The 20,471-nt window shown below is 39.0% G+C and overlaps 2 protein-coding genes across 2 annotated transcripts; one reads left to right on the plus strand and one right to left on the minus strand.

Moving 5' to 3' along the window:
• Positions 1 to 8,374: 8,374 nt before the first annotated feature.
• LOC101312341 (serine/arginine-rich splicing factor RSZ22-like) lies at positions 8,375 to 10,233 on the minus strand. The gene is made up of 6 exons (XM_004297597.1): positions 10,152 to 10,233; positions 9,927 to 10,038; positions 9,730 to 9,818; positions 9,354 to 9,594; positions 8,968 to 9,105; positions 8,375 to 8,816 (listed from the first exon to the last, which is right to left on the minus strand). Exons 2-6 carry the CDS (start codon positions 10,013 to 10,015, stop codon positions 8,810 to 8,812), a joined length of 564 nt encoding a protein of 187 aa, XP_004297645.1. The 5' UTR covers positions 10,016 to 10,038; positions 10,152 to 10,233; the 3' UTR covers positions 8,375 to 8,809.
• A 1,102-nt stretch (positions 10,234 to 11,335) lies between these two features.
• Positions 11,336 to 16,661, plus strand: LOC101307201 (putative potassium transporter 12-like). The gene is made up of 9 exons (XM_004298540.1): positions 11,336 to 11,572; positions 12,493 to 12,721; positions 12,820 to 13,068; positions 13,501 to 13,551; positions 13,966 to 14,226; positions 14,773 to 14,825; positions 14,902 to 15,016; positions 15,144 to 15,398; positions 15,496 to 16,661. Exons 1-9 carry the CDS (start codon positions 11,336 to 11,338, stop codon positions 16,542 to 16,544), a joined length of 2,499 nt encoding a protein of 832 aa, XP_004298588.1. The 3' UTR covers positions 16,545 to 16,661.
• The last annotated feature ends 3,810 nt before the right edge of the window (positions 16,662 to 20,471 follow it).

Genomic DNA, 20,471 nt, shown 5'->3' on the forward strand with positions numbered 1-20,471 from the left:
CAATCTTAGCCGTCAACATAATAGTTTTGGGAGCAACCTCGCCATTGTCATTTCTTCTCTCGCTCAAAGACTCAAGAGTCCTCGCTCAAACCTAAAACACAGAAGTCGCCGCCCTCCGCAATGAGTCTGAAGAATTCCCCGAGTGTGAATCCCCCCTGGGATGACTATGATCAATTAGTCAGGGATAACAGTCCGAGTAAGCCTTTTTGCAATTCCCAGCTTCCTCATACATAAAACCCAGCAAGCAGTTAGTCAGGGAAGGTCTCCAAGCAGAAGCTTAAGAGGCATTTCGAGCCATAAAATCACTGGATGGGTTCCTCCATCCGCTCCGATACGGTTCTCCTAACAAACCTTACAATTCTGGCTGGAGCCTGAGTCAGATTTTCTAGCCCAAAAAAAATCCATATCACATATATAAAATAAAAAAAATAAAAATAAAAACATTGAACGACGTCGTTCAATTCCTAGCTCCTAAAGCCAATACCCGTGTACCCTAGTGCTCTCAAATCTTAATCAGTTCCTCTCAAAGTCTCAAATCTCAATCGCCCGTCGCTGTCGCTGTCGCTGTCGCTGTCGCCGTCGGCCGGAGCTCGAGCTGTCGCCGTCTCCCGGTCCCAGATACCGCGACATCGCCCGAGCAGTCTCTCCGTTTACTTCCCCCGAGCTGTTTGTTACGTGGTCAGAGTGGAGTCGAGCGACCAGCTAAAATCGCCGAGATTGCACTGTCGGTCTTCTCGCAAGTAAATAAAATGGTGAGGAGTCAGTTTAAGATGGGAACCTCGTTCGCATGCGTTAAAGAATCGATTGGCAATTGTCTTTGTGGTTGCCCCATCAGGTAAATTTAGTTTCTCCAACTGTTTTAGAAAATAAATTCAGTTTACAATTAGTTTGATGGAGTATTGAGTCAAGGAATGTTGGGGTTATCGACTCTTACTTATTATTTAGGACCAGGATAGTGCAGAGCGTTTTGGTAAAGGCTATATAATAGCCGAAGTTGGTTTTCAATCAAATAAGTCATTCCCAATTTGTTGTGTCTCTATTCTGTGGATTCAAGTTCTGGTATTAAGTGAATTACAATGCTATAATTGTCTTCAATCTTACCTTCGGTTTCTTAACACGAACACATAGTTTGATATTTTCTTTGTATTCTGTAGGTGTGAGACATTCACTCAATGTCATGGACTTGAGTGAGATGTCAAAAGAGCTGGTTGACGACTGTTAGCGATGCTGCTGTGGTAGATGGATTAGGTTCCTCTCAAAGACTATGTTTCTTTTGATTTCCATTTCCCTGCCCTTTTGGTTTCCCGTGATTTCCTTTTCCCTGTCCTTTTGGTTTCCCTTGATTTCCTTTTTCCTCATTGATAAAATATTGAGTCAAAGACTATAGGTCCTGCTATCAAACTGTTGGAATCATTTTGTACATTTATCATGTCAACCTACAATTAGTGGTTGTAGCAACCTTTTCTTATGTTTCCGATTGTTGATCCGAATGTTGATCGACAATGCCTATGTGAATGGCTTACCCTATATCACCCGATCTCTTTTGATGATGCATACACCCTAAGATTTTTCAATAATCTAGAGCGTCTAGGAGACATAGATCAGCCACGATCATCAAAAATGTGTTATAACATTGTGTTCCGTGATACCATCATGAAAGAAATCCGCATTTGGAGAGAAAATGTGGTTGTTGTTGGTGATGGAATTTATAGAAAATGCGGATTTCTTTCATGATGGTATCACGGAACATAATGTTGTAACACAAATTTGATGATCGTGTCTGATCTTTGTCTCTTAGACACCCTAGATTATTGAAAAATCTTAGGGTGTCTGCATCATCAAAAGAGACCGGGTGATTTAGAGCAAGTCATTCACATAGGTGTTGTTGATCAACATTCGGATCAACAATTGGAAACATAAGAAGAGGTTGTTGCAGCCACTCATTGTAGGTTGACATGATAAAGGTACAAAATGATTCCAACAGTTTGATGGCGGGACCTATAGTTTTTGACTCAATATTCTATCAGTGAGGGAAAAGGAAACCAAAAGGGCAAGGAAAGGAAATCAATGGAAACAAAGGGCAGGCTCAAGGGGTACAAGCAAATCAGTCTCTGGAAGTACTTGGTCCAAGAAATCCCTGTTCAAACGCAGCACCAGCATGCTGCTGGGCTGGGCAGTTGACAACAAAGCTCGAGGTCACGTGGCTTAATGATGTTGTACCTTGATTGACCACTGCTATGCATTTGGGATATGCGTGTGCTGTTGTGACTGATTTGAAAACTATATTTCAAATATGTGCATCATATTCCACACTTTGATGCAGTTTTTATCTTAAGCGAAGACACCTAGGTATGCTCTACTGCCTTACTATGTTTTTTACTTTATCAAATTCTACTGGTATGTGACACAATATTTTGTTTTGATTTTGTGGAGGACTTGAGCATCTCCAGCAGAATGCCTAATTCAAATTTTTTTTTTAATTTGTCAACTTTTAAGATAAATAAGAGCTCCAGCGTAATGCCTAAGAAGTTGCTAAATCCTAACATTTATCAATTTGAGGTGAGAGAATGTATTTATTGTTAAATTCTCCAACGGTGCAATTTTGCACAACGTTTTAAAAATTTGATTTAGCAATCGAATAGCAATCCTTGCTGGAAACAAATGCTAAAAATCAATAACTAAATCTAAATTATTGCTATACTTATCAATAATTTTAATACAACTACTGGAGATGCTCAGAAGAGTCTTGGACCTAGTTCCTAGTTGCCATCGACTGTGTTAGTCTGGGTATAGGGGAGTTTCTGTTATGATTCTAGAGTCGGCTTTGGAGCTTGGGGTAATTAATGTAATTAGAAGTGTAATGTAATTAAGCTATAATCGTGCAGGTAACTGAATCGAAGAAGAGGGATTTGCTCAGTTTGCAAGTTCTAATCTAACAAAGGTAAAAACATTATTCAAGTTGTTAATTGCATTTGCTCAGTTTGAAATATGGATTCAATGTTTATGGTGTTATGTTTTCCAAGTTTGTGGTAAAGACTAAAGAGTGGCTTTGTTTTGATGGACATTGCTTATTTATTTCTTTGTACATATCTGGACAAAGTATCTAGAATCCAAAGGTAGAGATGTCCTGCAGATAAATAGAGCATGCAACTAAAAAGTTGATCTTTTTGGATCAGTAAAGAAATTTGCCATGTAGATCAATTGACTGGAGAGACTATGTTTTGAGTTTTGATCAATCCTCTCAGTTGTACTGATGGCAAACAAAAGTGGAGCACAGGAAATAGAAAAGGCTGTTTGGACTAATTTATTGCATTTGGTTTTGTTCAGAGCATTTGATCATTCTTATTGATCCCATAAACATCTCATTGCTGTTCAAGAAATTAGGAGTTGTTTTTGTTTGCTCTATTTTGATTCTCTCCTTTCCATTGGCGATTGAAACTTGATGTAGAATCGAGGTGCTGAAGATTAAATATTGGCGATTTTCTATCTATAATCAAGTGATCTACATGACTAAGTATTAGATATCATAATTTGAGTTGAATTCAGCCATGTTTTGAAAATAAAAGGTAATCAGCAATGTGATTAAGACTACGTGTTAGATATCATAATTGTAGTTGAAAACCACTATTCTCACACCTGATGGTAAAGGTAACAACAATAAGCAAATCAGGTACCATATATGCAAAGTTGCAAACACAACAGCCGATACCCAATTAAGGTCGTGCTCAGTGAGTTGCAGCATTCCATGAAAAGTTGCAATCTTTTGTAAGGTTTACCTTTAAATCCAAAAAAAGTGCGAATAAGAGGGATGTGTTATTCTGTGTGCCGAACAAACAGACCATATAATCAAGCCAATTGAACTAAACAAACCAAAAAGATGGAGTATCATCCTAATAGAAAATGCCAGTATCATCATAAATTCGTGTTAAACGATGCGCAAATTTGCTCTGCCTTAGCTTCCAAGCTACTAATTGGGAAACAAGAATCAGATAACAACAGAAATATCAAAGAAAAGCAGGTGATAATGGGGAAGATCAAGAAGTTGATGTTTGTGGCTGAGGTTGTTAAGGCTTTTCTGAGAATATCAAAGGCTTCTAACTTATCATGCTTGATGATCAGGTTGCTATCTATCTCCATTGTTTCAGTTCCAAGTTTTAACTTCTCCAAGTTACAACAGGAAAATATACCTAAAGTGCAACAACAAATTAAGGAAATCGTTGTACAAGAAGTAAATATGGAGATCAGCTACACTGAGTCACTGACTAAATTATCCGAGGTGAGATGACATCAATCTTCCCTGGCAAGAACCTCCTCCGGTCTTTGGCGATTCTTGCAATCATGGTAATAAACTGTGCAAGCAACCCAGTTCATAATTGTCCCCAAACAGAACAAGCCTCCGTCGACACAAGCATATCCAACGCCACTAGTGAAACTGTTCAGTACTAACAGCAAGCAATGCCAACCAAAGTAGAGAACCATCAGAACAAACCCTGTGAATCTGTTTCCTTTTCTCATCTTCCATGAGGCCAAAAATGCATCAAGCTGTAACTTGTCCTCCTCCAAAACAGAAACAACCAGAGCAAGTTGCCACCAGGCGCTGAACTCGTCGCGCATGAAGGTGAACCCAAGCAGAGTGAAGAAATGTAGAGGTGGTGACCACTCGTTTCTTAATGAGCTAAAAGGACCTGCAGTACCATAAAGACGAACAGCATCCAAAGACAACGTTGAGATCCAGGACATGATTATGTATGCAAAAATAGGATTCCGCCACCTTCTTCTGATGCTGGAGTTTCGAAGAAGATCTCGGAGACCTATTGACCTCCCAGCTCCGCCCTTATATATTGTTGAAGCAGAATCAATAACTGTAACTGCAGCTAAGAACTTGAACAGTTCAGATAGGTTAATAAAGGGAAGAGATATTGGCCTTTTTTGGGAGCGGTAATCAGGCAGGTCTAGTAGAACAATTGCCTCTCTGATTAAACTAGGCACGAATGACAATTTTGGTAATATAACTACGCAAAAAAGAGGAAGGAAGGTGATACATGTATAGGCAATGAAACTGGGATTCATAAAAGGGATACCGATGGCTGCTCTGATTATACCAAAGACGCCGAGAAACCTAGGCTTCTTCTCCATTTTGATTGTGTCTGAGACTCTGAGTTCTGTGGATAAATCTACTCCTTCCTCCCTATATGATGACTTTCAGCATATTATTGTAATGGAAAATGGTACCAGTCCAGCGTGGTTCTCATCTTCCTTTGTGTATTATATTTGCTCGGGTTCAATATTAGCTGATTATTTAAGAGTTTGGAACTTTCAGCAGTTGACTTCTTATACACATGACTTGAACCCCAAGTTGATTTTGAAACCAGAGCGATGCATCTTACATGTTGTAATGTCCACTGATGAAGGGGCCAAGTTCAGTTCAAGACCATGTTGTGTAGCACAAACAATACAAAACGTGAACCATATCTTTCGGATGGGTTCGGCTGCTATACAATTGCTAAACGATTGGACGGCTCACGGCTTGATATATGTTATACACATATGTATAATAGAAAAGTCCCTTTCGGATATATAGTATCTTTCGCCTTCTCAGCCGGAGAATTGCAGGTGGGATCATTTAGTCCAAGGTACTAACATGGTACTAACTCCTATCCTTCTGTAAAAGAAAATGGTACTAGTTCCTAGTCAATAGCTACATTTGGGTATGATCCACCCACTAAACTATTTTATTTGTCTCTTTTCTAATATATAATCTCAAACAAGCAGATCTCAAGATGGGCAGCGTTCAGGATGTGATTATAGGCACAAGAATCTTGTATTGGAGAGTACATGTCATACAAGCTCTCAGACAGTAGTAGACCTCCTTATCCAAGTTCCAATATTGATTCATAAGACTGAGATGGCCTTTTTACAGGCTTTTAGTGACTTCTCCAAGTTACAATAGGAAACTATACCTAAAGTGCAACAGGAAAGAAATGCATTGCACAGGAAGTAAACATCTATGGAGAATTGGAGATCGGCTACACTGGTCAAATTATCCGATGTGGGATTAATCTTCTTTGGCAATAACCTCCTCCCACGTTTGGCGATTCTTGCAGTCATGGTAATAAATGGTGCAAGCAACCCAATTCATAACCTCCCCCAAACAGAACAAGCCTCTATCAACAAAAGCATATGCAACTCCACTAGTAAAACTCCATCTCTTCAACCGCAAGAGGTACGGCAAGGAACACCAACCAAAATAGAGAAGCATCAAAACAAAACCTGTGAACCTGTTTCCTTTTCTCAACTTTGCTGATGTAAAGAAGGCATCAAATTGTAACTTGTCCTCCTCCAAAACAGAAACAACCAGAGCCACTTGCCACCATGCACTGAACTCGTCGCGCACGAAAGAGAGCCCAACCTGAGTGAAGAAATGCAAGGGCGGCGCCCAGTCATTTCTTAACGAGCGCAACGGACCTGCAGTACCATAAAGGAGAACAGCATCCAAAGATATGGTTGAGAGCAAGTACATGACAATGTACACTAGGAAAGAGTTATCCCACCTATCTCTGAACGAGTTTCGTAAGAGGTCTCGGACACCAATTGACCTCCCAGCTCCGGCCTTATATATTGTTGAAGCAGAATCAATGACTGTGACTGTCACCAGGAAGGTGATCAGCTCGGAAATTTGAACAATGCCAACTCTAATGGTGCCATTTAGAAGCCATGAGGTAATAGATATGAGTATGTTGCAGTGGGAACTGAGCTGTTCTAGCTGCAGCAATGCCTCCCTGAGTCTCGTACGCTCAAACAGCAACTTTGGTATTATCATTATGCAAAATAGAGGAAGGTATGTGATGAATGTGAAGGCAATGAAACTGGGATTGATGAAAGGGAGTTCTATGGCTGCTCTGATTATACCAAAGATGCCGAGAAACATAGGCTTCTTCTCCTCTCTCGAGTTCTCCATTTTGAGATTATCTTAAGAGTCTTTGAGTTCTGTAAATAGATCTACTACCTCCCTAGATATATATGGTGGCCTCCAGCATTATTGTAATGGAAAAGGGTACCAGTCCAGCGTGGCTCTCATCTTCTTTGTGCATCATATTTGGTAGCGTTCAATTTTGGCCGATTATAAGTTGATTTTAAAACTAAAGCGATGCATCTAGTATCGAACATGTTTTAGTGTCCACTGATCAAGGGATCAAGTTCACCTAGCACAAGAACAGAAAACGTGAACCATATATTTCAAATAGTAAAATTAATGACACTAACCTGGTACTAGTTTCTACTTTCTACATGTCAAACGCCAAATTCAAGGATCCACATACTACAAATCTCCAAGCAAATACTATTTCAATCAAAGTGAAAATTCAAGCAATTAGTTTGTACACGAATGAATAAAGATGGGATTGTTACATCAGAGCCATAATGGACCGTTCAAGGCATCATAATGAATACCCAAGAGAGCCAATGAACCACTAGCCAACTTTAACATAGTAAGCAGATCACACATGTCAAAATGAATGAAATCCTATAAGCTTGCATAGGCTCACATTTGCAAATTCAAATCCTATACAGTCACATATTGCAAGTATAACTGGGTGCAATGTAGTCGAAGGCAACAACAAAGGACGTGGGAGTGAGGCAGGCTCCAGGAGAGAAAAAGTTCTGCAATTCATCTGAACTCACTAAGTAGATTGGCAAACACTAAGATGGAGGTTGTGAGAAAGACTCCATGAGCAAGAAGAGAACCCGACTCAGCAACTCAATGAGGAAAGTGATCAGTTCTAAGTACCCACTAAGTTACTACCATGATGCTTACTTTCAACCATTTATAACCGGACTTGGGAGAATAGAACCAATAGAGCAACAAACAGCAACGAGGGCGTTGTTGACGATCTCAACTCACTCAGTAGAAGATCAACAATAAAATGGCGAGAGAGAATGATTCCCATGGGCCGAGAAGGATCCCCAAACATCTCAACTCATTGAGTAAATGACCAATACTTACCCACCAAAGTTACTACAATGGATGCTCACTTTTCAACCATTGATAACCCAACTTGGGAGAAGATAACTAATTGTGCAACAAACAGCAGAGAGAGCATTGTTGACGATCCGATGAAACTATATGTGAGGTATGACAGAAACATTGTTGACGATGATACACTAACACGATAAGATACGACCAAGTTTCTCAAGTAAAACATGCAGACAACGTGAGTAGGTGAAGTGCAGAGATGAGAGAGGCAGAAAGCAACTTCATCTTCTTGGAGCAACTAACATGAAAGTTTATTCAGGAAGTTTGTTGCAGAACATAGCAAACCAGAGCACCGAAGTTGCTAGACGTTTCAATTTCACTGAACAAAAAGCATGAGCAACTACAAGTAGAAGACTGTGGTGAAGACAGAGATGGAACAGTGTGCACAAAGATGCAGTAAGCGGCAAAATAAAGCTGTTTTAGCCGAAAATCATACCTCAAAACAAAAACAAATAAACTTTTTAGGAAAATTGAGAAAAACAATGGAATCTAATCACTCAGGAAATTTATATAAAGACATATATAAACAGATATAATAGGGAAACATAAAAGTAGAAATTCGACCTCCAAGTTTCAGTAAGCCGAAGAGAGAACGCCGGCGCAAAACAGTGACCAAAGCACCCCTTTATGCGGCAAAAACACTTCGACAGAATTGTCACAACATCATCAACAAAACTAACATGTTTCTTGTCAGTTCAACCAATCCTATCAGAACTACTTTAGAGAGATATTAGACTTTCAATATCCATCCAGCATTTGCTCTAATCAAGTTCCAGCTCAGTCCCTGGCAAAGACAAACAAACACAGGACATTAGCTGCAAGTAAAATTACAAGAAATCCTAATGCAGTACATACTAAAGTCTTAACAAAGTATGCCAATATTGCTTTCTTTTTTGTAAACAGAAACAGCAATACATTGTAATGCCACTACTTACCCATTGGCATAAGGTGAAACACGTCGAGCATGGCGGTATGGGGGAGACCTGCTGAAGCTACGTCCACGTCGAAGAGGAGGTGATGGGGTGCGACGTCGTAGAGGAGGAGGAGATCTTCTCCTGCGTGGACTATAAGCCCTGTGATACGTGTAATGATTTCAATACAATGGCCAACAGATTGGAAATTTTGTTTAATCAAAAAACAAAATTATAATTTAAATCTGTTGTTTTAGTGGGCTGAGAAGCCAAACTTAAGATGGAGACTATAAATCATAAAGTTCAAAGTACTACTTAACAAATGAACCAAGCTGGTCGTCAAAATCAATAACCAAAAGGAAGAGATGCATACAGCACAAGCTAAAATACATCAAAAGTAATCATCACACCTGCGCCCATAACCATCATAACTGGGACTTCTACGGCCACGTCGAGGGGAAGGACTTCTCCGTCTTCCACTACCCAATCCCCGTGAACCAACACGCATACGACACTCTCGTGCAAAATGTCCAGGTTCACCACATTCATAACACTTCAAATCGTCACCTCCACCACGCCCACCACGGCCTCCACCACCACCACCACCACCTTTGGAATTATGAGACAGCTCCACACGCCAACCATTTTTTCCTGCAGACTCAAAAAAATGGGAGATAACGAGCTTTAATTCTACAAAATGTTATGAGCTTTAGCACCTCAGCAAACAAACACACACAATGCAGAGTCGAAAAATAACAAAAGATCATATGGAGCGTTGTGACAAACCATCCAATCTCTGAATTGCATCCAGAGCATCCCTGTGATCATCGAATTCGATGAAGGCATATCCCGGTGGCCTCCGAGCAACCCACACACTGTGATCATATTCATCGCATCTTACATCACTATCAAAATTATTAAAATCTCCATAATTACCTCACAACAGTAAAAGAAATATCAACATTATGAGCAGTAAAAACGACCTGCGAAGAACGCCGAACATGCGAAACTCATCTTCAAGATCCCTATCGCTCACCCGAGGATCCAAATTGCCGACGTAAACACGAGTCATCGTCGGAAAACCGCACTATCAACCTGAGAATATCAAAATTCGCCGATCAAAACCAGGTGTGATCAGGAAGCCGAGGTCGCGAAGGAGATGATTACGGCTTTTCAGAGGCAGACAAAGAGAGAATTGGAAACTTTACCTTGGAGAATTGGCCGGCGACGGTCGATCGGAGCGAGAAGAGGGCTGTGGTTGTGATCGGAGAGCTCTAATAAACCCTAGTCACACAGAGAAGCCAACTGCTAATGCTTTCTCCCTGTGACTGTGAGCGTTGGATATGGCGTGTCCAACTGTCATCTTCTTGGGCCTGTTTTGCGGGCTTTATTACTTATATGGGCCCATTGGGTCTTTTTGACACGGCCGCAATGGTTCTAAATCCATCAATATGAATTAGTTAATCACTTGCCAAAGTACACAGAAATACAAGAAGAAAAAGGGCAATGTGGTATTCATTTTGTCCTCATTTAGCAATAGGAACACTAAACAAAAGGCACCAATAGAGATCTTGAAATCTCTACATACCTTTAACATTTTCATTCCGTCTCTCATTCTTTCGTCTTTCATTCATGATAAATTTTATTCTAAGTAAGTAAACGTGTCATTATATTACTAAGAAACTCAGAAACCATTGTAATCAACCTTTGTTATTTTCTCCCCCTTCCTTTTTTGGTTTGCAACTTTTTCTCAATATTTAGTGGCCTTTTTTCAACAAAGACAAATGTACCTTTTATAAAATGAAATCTGATGATGAAAGAATGATTAATGATGCGATTTTTTTTTTTTTTCACGATGGATCAAATATGATATTAGCTGATGAGTATGATATTAGCTGAAACTGAGGGAATGCCATGGTTCAGCAGAAACATCGGCTTCCCACATCAGTAAAAATCAGCAACTGACTGATGAACTATGTCACAAACTGGATCCCCCTCATCACTCGGCACTCACACCTTATGTAAAAAAGTTTCCATTTTATCTAAAACGATCAGAAACAGAATTCCTATAAATAGAAACACACAGACACATCAGAATAAACAAAAAGAAAAGTGATTTAAGGTTCGTTATGGACCATATGTATCCATCTTTCTACTAGTTTAGCAAAGCAAACGTTGTCTTGTTGTCACAGAAGCCCAGTGTTTCTCTTCAGACTCACAATGGCTGTCCTTTCAGTTTCAGCTGCAAAGGTTAGGCAGCTGGGCATTCATAATTTACAAGACGACAAAATCCGAAATATCCCATGACCAATTATTGGAGAGGGTTTTGAATCCCAAAGTTTGGTGCTTTATACTATTTTGGTTTCTGGGTTTTGAAGGGTTTGGTGTGAAAATGGAGGAGAGAGATGAGATTGAAGAAGGGAGTGAGAGAGTGGTGTCGAGAAGTGGGAGTGATTTGAGGTGGGTTGATGGGAGTGAAGTGGAGACTGAGATTGTGCCTAATTCTGATAGTGGAGGCAGAGAAGAAGGAGGTTATCTTAGGAGGAGGCTTGTGAAAAAGCCCAAGAGAGCTGATTCCTTTGATGTTGAAGCTATGGAGATTGCTGGTACTGATGCCCACCGCTTCAAGGTGAGCAATTTGGTTTTTGGTTTGACGAAATTTGGTGAAAAGAATGGTGCTTTGAGGTAAATGCAATCTGAATTTGTAGTCTTGAAAAGTTGGAATGAACCCAATCTGTGAATTTTGATTTTTTGAGCTTTTTGGATGAAGTATTGACAATTTGCAAGTGAAAGGACTTGAAAGATTAGCTCTTTTAAGTGTTTTTTTCTTAATCAGTTCATGTGGTGAAAGTAAATAAATGTATGAGGTCTTTGATTTACTCCATTTCTGGTAATGTCTTCTGTTCTGAGCGTGGAAATCTGCCTTAGGTTCACAATGCTAGGTGAGTGTTACATGTGAGAGGAGTTGTTAGTTGCATTGTGTTGCTTTTAGCTTGATGTAGAATATGGTGCTCATTTCCTTATCGAATTGAGGAATGATAACTTGGCAGGTGTTTACTTCATTCCTCTAAGTAATGAACATGCTTGAGGATCTACGGTTTTCCTGGATATGTGAGAGGTTTTAGCAGTGAAGCCAAGAACAGTTAATCTGACATATACTTCTAACTACGAACATTATAAATAAATGATGCTCACAGAGTCAGGATCTGAGAGCAAGCTGCAATCATAGTTCCAACTTCCAACGATTAAATATGTTTGGAATCCTTCTTATCATATATGTGTGTCATAGACCTACTTACTATTATTCCCATATATGTTAATTGTGAAGTATAGGTATGACGTGTTCAATAGTTTCCAGATAGAATGATGAGGCCATGAATCACCAAAAAGAGTGAGCATGGCTTACTAACAGACACCAACTTCATCTTTGCATCCAAGATTAGTCTGTCTTAGCTCTATAATGTACGCTGCTGAAGAGTATGATTAGTAATCATACCCACCCCCTAAATGCTACTATCCATGTCTTACTAACCTTTATTTCATAAACAGGATTCTTCTATCTGGGGCACTCTTGCTTTAGCTTTCCAAACACTCGGTGTTGTCTATGGTGACATGGGCACCAGCCCTTTATATGTCTTCACTGATGTGTTCGGCAGGGTGAACATTGATTCGGATGTTGATATCTTGGGGGCTTTATCACTAGTGATGTACACAATTGCCATCATACCATTAGCAAAATATGTTTTTGTAGTTCTCAAAGCCAATGACAATGGAGAAGGCAGGAATTTCTCTTATCAAATATGTATTCTCCTTGTTTAATTGTTAGTAATGTGGATTGGTGTATACTTATTGCCATACATATGCTTCCAATTGCAGGAGGAACATTTGCATTGTACTCACTAATATGCAGATATGCAAAGGTTAATATGTTGCCAAATCAACAGCCAGCTGATGAACATATCTCAAGCTTTAGACTAAAATTACCCACTCCAGAATTGAAAAGGGCTTTGCGTATAAAAGAGACTTTAGAAAAGAGATCAGCCTCAAAAACTCTCCTCTTGTTGTTCGTTCTGATGGGGACTTCAATGATTATAGGAGATGGTATCTTAACACCCGCAATATCAGGTACACAGATAGTCACACTTGAGCATCTGAAAGGTTGTTGCATGAATGTGTAGTTCTAGTACTCCCCACTTTCTCTTTAGCATATTTGTAACAAGCAATAACAACTAGTTATCCCTTCATTGTCGGAAGAAGGGTTGTCTTGACTTGATCAAGTTAATTATTGGCACTTACTACTTTGGAAGTATAATTGCTTTCCTTTGAGCTACCTGGAACTGCTACAATACACACAATTTTTTATACTTTAAATACAAAATGAGTTGCTTTATCTGTGTAGGATTGTAATGATGTTCGCACTTATTATTACTTTGGAAGTAGAATTGATTTCCTTTTGAGCTGCCTGTAACCACAATAATGATTTTCATACTTAAGATACAAAATGGCTCACTTTATCTGTGTGGGACTGTACTGATGTTCTTTTTTCGGTTATTGTAGTGATGTCTGCTGTGAGTGGTCTGCAGGGTGAAGTTCCCGGATTTGGCACAAGTGGGTATTTGTTTTTCCTTTTGAGTATTTGCGGTTCATTTGATTACAGATCTTGTCTACAATAGATATGAACAGTTGGAAAAAATCATAGTGACTTATGACTTATGAGTTGGACATGAAACAGACACTGCAAGCGTTCATTATATGTTTTCATATCTTATTTTTATTACATACTTGGTAATTCTGTTAATATCAAATCAAAATCTGTAGGAAACTCATTTCTTCCTGAGTGTAACATGCTTTATATGATGCAGTGGGTGTCGATTGGTTAGAGACAATTGTATGTCTACACCTACCAAACTACACATTCACTTCACTTGGATTTTTCTTTTCTTTGTAGTATGTACAACATGTTATAGCCAATTATTGCATTTGGTGCAAGATGGCCTGTAATCTGATTCCTTTTTATTACAGATGCTGTGGTTGTTGTTTCAATCCTAATCCTCATAGTATTGTTCGGCATACAGCAGTTCGGGACTAGTAAAGTGGGTTTCATGTTTTCTCCAATCCTTGCTTTGTGGTTTCTCTCTCTGGGATCTATTGGACTTTACAATGTACTAAAGCATGATATTACTGTCCTGAGGGCATTCAATCCTATTTATATATATCTTTTCTTCAAGAAGCACGATGAAGAAGCGTGGTATGCTCTTGGTGGTTGTGTTCTGTGCATAACAGGTATATCTCAACTTTGAACCTTAAGAAGACCAGGAGAGAATAGCAAAGTTTTTAAGATACCTCTACCAGATGACACATATCTATTATCTTTTTTTAAGTGAAAGAGATGTCTGCTTCTCATGTTAGGAGGGTAATGATTTACTGGCCAGGCATATCTATGATAAAGCAAACAGCTAGTAACATTTGGTTTGGCTTGAACTATACTCATTTGCCTAAACCCCAATCGACAGATGTTTAGATCTATGGCTGTTGAAACTGAAGTGTCTCTGCTGGCCTTACTAGCTCTTTCTACTTGGATTGCTTATAGTGTTATTATGGAGTACCCAAAATAAATATCCAAACTTCAAATTTGGTAGTTCCATGAAGTAGAAACTTGATTTTTTATGGAAATCCTCTCTATATATAATGTGCCAGTTCTTTTTGGTAGAGCCTAAGAATATTTAATGAATCTTCTCATGTTATAGCCATTTTATTTTTCGATATCAATTTGTCTAGTGGATTCAAGAACTTGTTTAAATACACCATTGCATTGGTTTGCCATTGCAGGAGCTGAAGTTATGTTTGCTGATCTAGGACATTTCTCTGTACGAGCCATACAGGTTGGTCATTCAATAGCCTTTCCTTCTGCCTGTTTTATTTTTCAGAAATCTTATATAGTCTATACATCTTACACAGATTGCCTTCTCTTTTGTGGTGTTCCCATGCCTTCTCTTTGCTTACATGGGTCAAGCTGCTTATCTTATGAGATTCCCTCATTCTGCTCCTAGAATATTCTATGATTCTGTGCCAGGTGACACTCCAACATCACGGCTACCTATTCATTTCAGTTTTACTCTAGTTGTTTCATAAGGGACATCTCTTGGCGGTTGGTGCATTATTCTGACTCTTACAGTTCCCTGAATCTTATGGACAAACAGATAGTCTTTTCTGGCCAGTCATTGTCATAGCCACCCTTGCAGCTTTGATTGCCAGCCAAGCAATGATATCTGCTACATTTTCATGTGTTAAGCAATCTATGGCTCTTGGATGCTTCCCAAGGCTGAAGATAGTTCACACCTCAAGGAGGATGATGGGCCAAATTTACATCCCTGTGATCAATTGGTTTTTGATGGTCATGTGCATAGTTGTAGTGGCCATCTTTCAAAGCACCACAGAGATTGCCAATGCATATGGTTAAGTCCCCTCCTCCTTCCTACATATTTTGTGAGATTGCAAAATTTTGTGAGCACTACAGAGAAATGTGCTAATGTGGTTATATACTTCATGCAGGGATAGCTGAGGTTGGTGTCATGATAGTTACCACTAGCTTGGTGACACTCGTTATGCTTCTCATCTGGCAAACCAACTTGTTTGTGGCTTTGTTATTCCCCCTTGTATTTGGTTCAGTAGAGCTCATCTACATGTCTGCTGTTTTATCGAAGTTCTATCAGGGTGGTTGGCTGCCACTTGTTTTTGCTTCTTTCTTCCTCTGTGTGATGTACATTTGGAACTATGGGAGTATGTTGAAGTACAGAAGTGAAGTCAGGGAGAAGATATCCATGGACTTCATGACTGAGCTTGGCTCCACCCTTGGGACCGTGAGAGTCCCTGGAATTGGAATGCTGTACAGTGAGCTTGTCCAAGGCATCCCATCCATTCTTGGGCAATTCCTTCTCAACTTACCAGCTATCCACTCCGTTATAGTTGTCGTTTGCATCAAGTATGTCCCGGTGCCTGTGGTTCCTCAGGAAGAGAGGTTTCTGTTCCGAAGACTTTGCCCAAAAGACTATCATATGTTCCGTTGTATTGCTCGGTATGGTTACACTGATATTCGGAAGGAAGATCACCATTCATTTGAGCAACTTCTTGTCGAAAGCCTGGAGATGTTTTTGAGGAGGGAGGCTCAAGATATTGCATTGGAGAACAACTGGAATGAATCAGACAGTGACAGCGTTTCAGTTGGGTATCCAGAAGGCGATGGAATCGAGGATCTTAAGTTCCCATTGATGCGTGATTCAAGGCTCCAAGAGGTAGGATCTTCTACTTCTGCCTCAGAAGAAAATGGTATTAGTGCAGCATTGCCGTCTAGTATGATGTCATCAGATGAAGACCCTAGTCTGGAGTACGAGCTCTCAGCTCTGCGAGAAGCAACTGATTCAGGATTTACTTATTTGCTTGCACATTCAGATGTGAGGGCAAAGAAGAACTCATTCTTCTTGAAGAAGCTAGTCATAAACTACTTCTACGGATTCTTGAGGAGGAACTGTAGAGCTGGTGCTGCAAATTACACTGTACCACACATGAACATCATTGAAGTGGGAATGACTTACATGGTGTGATTTCTAGGTTACCTAGAGAGAGAATTGTCCCAGGTTCTTTATTTTTTGCTACAAGAACCTCTCTATGTGAGACACTGAAAAATAATCTTTACAGGTAATAAAATCGGCTGATTTTTGCCATTTTTCATGTTACATCATGATTTTTTTGCCGATTTTCTGTATCGGAGTATTGAAACTTCTTTGGTACTATTGTGCTTACAGAGTCGGAAACCGTAAGATTGTTACTGTTTACAGTGTACTCATTCTAATGAGCTAATCATGCAGTGATTCTAGAGCATGCTAGAACACCTCAGACCAATGTAGCATTGCCAACTCACTGCATCCAAGTGTTATTTTCGATACTTCCAGCTTTGAGCAAAAGCGCTTGTCATAGAAGCACAGACAAACGTGCCTGGATTTTGGGGTGTCACGAGTGCAGGTGGCTGGATGTGCTTTTTTTAAGGGAAGGAGTGGGGTTTGCAGTTTGCGTCATCAAATGGATCCCGGTAAGCCGACCCAAACAGAAACCCGCCACGTGTTGTTTAACTTCATTACGTCCACACAATATTTTTTTTTGTTTGAGTTAAATACTGATACGAAGTCGACATCTATTCAATTATTATGATTTTATTTTAATCTGAATAGTTCTTAAAGTCATGATTTTCCTTTTAGATAGTACTTAAGTCAATTTTTTAAGTTAGATTTTTTAATGTTTTTAACGGCCACGTCAGCATTTTAATATAGAAAATTAAAGAAATGACTATCTGGAAAGAAAATCGTGACTTTAAGGACCATTCAGATTAAAATGAAATCATAATGACTGAACAAATGTAAATTTCAAACCAAAAGGACTACACAAATTTCAATTCTTTTTGTTTTCCGGAGAAGATATGAGAGATCAAATATCCTCCAAAGAAAGCAAGCAGCAGAAGAAAATTGAAAACAAAAGAAAACGAGTTTTCCATAAAGAACAAACAGAGGGTAAGTGAAAAATTAGGTAAAACATATAAAGACTGTTATAAACATCAGTGACGGGGTGACCCATATGTGTCTCAGAATATTTATTAAGTTGAATTATTTCATAATGAATTAATGATCAATATATGGTCATATTAACTTTGTCAATACCATGGTTTGATGATTAGATGCTTCTTGACCTAACATTTTGGCAATGGTGTTGTCTTTCTTTACTTGCATGTTTATAATTGTTAATGTACCTAACCGCCCATGTTGAGCTATATATATGTGATTAATCTCTGATTGATTAATTAATTTGGTGGATAAAATGGGATATGTAGGTTGAATTCTGGTTATGAGACCGACTCTCTTAATTCTATAATCTTTCTCGCACTCCATGCCCCTTGCTGGTGTCGTAGACATGACTAAACTATAAAACTAATATGCTGCTTACTTGCATTAGGTTTATAGTTAATTTCTAATTTGATTCGTCATTCATGTGGATATATGTCATAGTGAAAGCTATGGTTGTATCATATCACAGTTTCCGTCAGTTCGATCGGGGTTGCCAAACAAAGCCAAGATAGACTTGTCAGTACGTGTTGCTATGAACAAGAAAGTGATTAGAGTTCTCCATCAGAGTCTCGATCTGGTACCTGTAAATACAGTAGATCGATCATAGTACATCTTATGTGTCTGCTATATCATACTTGCTTCAAAGTCCAAACACCACATGAGAGTCAGCAACAAAATAAAACACGCTCGTGCTCAATAGTCTTGTGTGTCACGATCCCATGAAATTGTTTCCCCCGCCAGTGGCAAAGTTTTCAAGATTATGTAGCTCCTAAAATGTTACGTTGATGACATGGGACGTGATGAGCCATTTGATCCCAACCATGCAATTCTGGCCGCGCTAGAAGTAGGTTCTATTGTAAATTGATTCATGCACCATCCCAGTATATATTTTCTTTGCTGCTGGTTTGGATTAGGTTCACTGTGGTGTGAATGTGTGATGTATGCAACCAGTTACAGTGTAGTTGATAATTAGATGCATTGTCTTGCAGCTAGATCCTCAACTTCCATGTGTTTTGCGTGCTTTTTGCTTAATTTTCAGGGTCTTGTCGTGTTGAAATATCAATCTTACATCGGGAATATAAGACCTTGCATGTGAGTTTATAAGGGTTTTGGGTCACTCCACCCATTATCAATTGGTTTTAAATGTGAACCTCAAGCTACTTTATCATGCCGGAAGTCGTTGATTCTAAACGAACACCTATACGTATGTGCAAAGAATGTGAACGTAATTCTCTGAACTTTATTTCCTTTGTCCTCCACTCTATTCCTTTCTTGGCAGAGTTTTATATCCAGACCTATAGAGATTATCGGGGAAGAAAGAAGGTGGCTTAGGGTTCATACTCCTTTAGAATTTGCCACGTGACAATGGCACACCCACTAATCATAGATCGTTTACCAACCGTGTTGGAATTTTCTAGAATCGAACAACACACTACCAACCATCCAAACTCCATTTTGCTAATTAATCACATTATATTTCCCCTCTTTTGTTAATATACAAAATATCAAAGGTGGGTTGGAGATCAAAGATGCTTGATTAAGGATCATTTCATTAGCTGTATTACAGTTCTGGTATTATTTTCTTCTTAACAAATGAAGTTACATTGTTTCCTACAGGAATTTCTTTCAGAAAGAAAAGTCCGACTGTCTCTTCAGAGCTGGGAAGCACTTATAAAACTGCTTATTTTTCCCTTTCAAAACATGAAAAAGGTAGTTAAGCTTAATAGAAACCAGAGGAAAGCATCACCAATCCAACTAATAGAGTAATAGCTAGCCTTGTGCTTCATGCCTGCAATGAATAGTCCTGATATATTGTTGCACTTATATTTAACATATCATATGCTTTACTTAGACGCTTTCAGAGCCAGAGCTAGTTCCATGAAATCCAAAATAATTATTGCTTCCAACAATAATGATGATCACAATCCCCCAAATTAAGTCATGTCTTGCTTTGATCAACAATTAGTCCCTCTCAAACATCATTTTATTAATTCCTTAATCTGGCTTTTCTTTGTGGTGGGATAACATGCCAGGCACCTTTCAAAATTGAGGTGGGATAAGATTCTGTGTGAGATTCCCCACTACAGAGACATATTAACAACTGGGGTGACTCTTCTCTTCTTTTTTCATACCTTTTTCTTTTTCGAGTTCCCTATCACACTTTGGCCTTTGCTTATTAGAGTGATAGCCTATCACATATGACACACATTGCGTTTGAGTCAAACTTGATCTAGTTTAGGCTTGAAAATTAGTGGATTGTCATGAAAAATGTATACACTTTGTGTTATTATCCGATTAATTAAATTAATTAATCAGCTCTAATCTTATAAATATCATCAAAAACTTGCTAGTCAAGCTATAACCATTCAGACCTGTCAAGAAAGTCAGAATTCATGTTTGGTGGCTGCCTAAACACCACAATGATACTACACAAAAGTCATTATTGAATTTAAGCACACAAATGGCGAGTAAAGACACTTCAAACGAAAACACGATCTTTGAACATCTTGGTTCTTCCTGAAAACAGAAAATAAGAAATTATTATGCTCTACGATTTTTTTTGTGGTCTGAAAATTAATACATGTGTTGTGAATTAGTGTTTTAGTGGGTCACCATTTCCTCATCAATGGCAGCTAGCTGAGTCAACCCCTCTGAAAATTTACACTAGATTTGGGAAGAATAAGGCTCGACGCTCCAAAATTTGTCTGCTGGAAATCTGAGAACAGTGCCACATATCACTGTGTCTCACTCTCTCAGAGCCAAGTGGTCATTATATTACTCATCTCAGTAGTAAAAACAACTCACAAAGATCCCCCACCAAACTGCAAAAATACTAGTACAAACACAAGTCTCTCCTCTCACTTCTCTCTTGTCATTTTAGAAGAAGCAGAAGAAGAACAGCAACAACAACCACAT

Source organism: Fragaria vesca, linkage group LG4, assembly GCF_000184155.1.
Source record: "Fragaria vesca subsp. vesca linkage group LG4, FraVesHawaii_1.0, whole genome shotgun sequence".
In the NCBI taxonomy this organism is placed as follows: domain Eukaryota; kingdom Viridiplantae; phylum Streptophyta; class Magnoliopsida; order Rosales; family Rosaceae; genus Fragaria; species Fragaria vesca.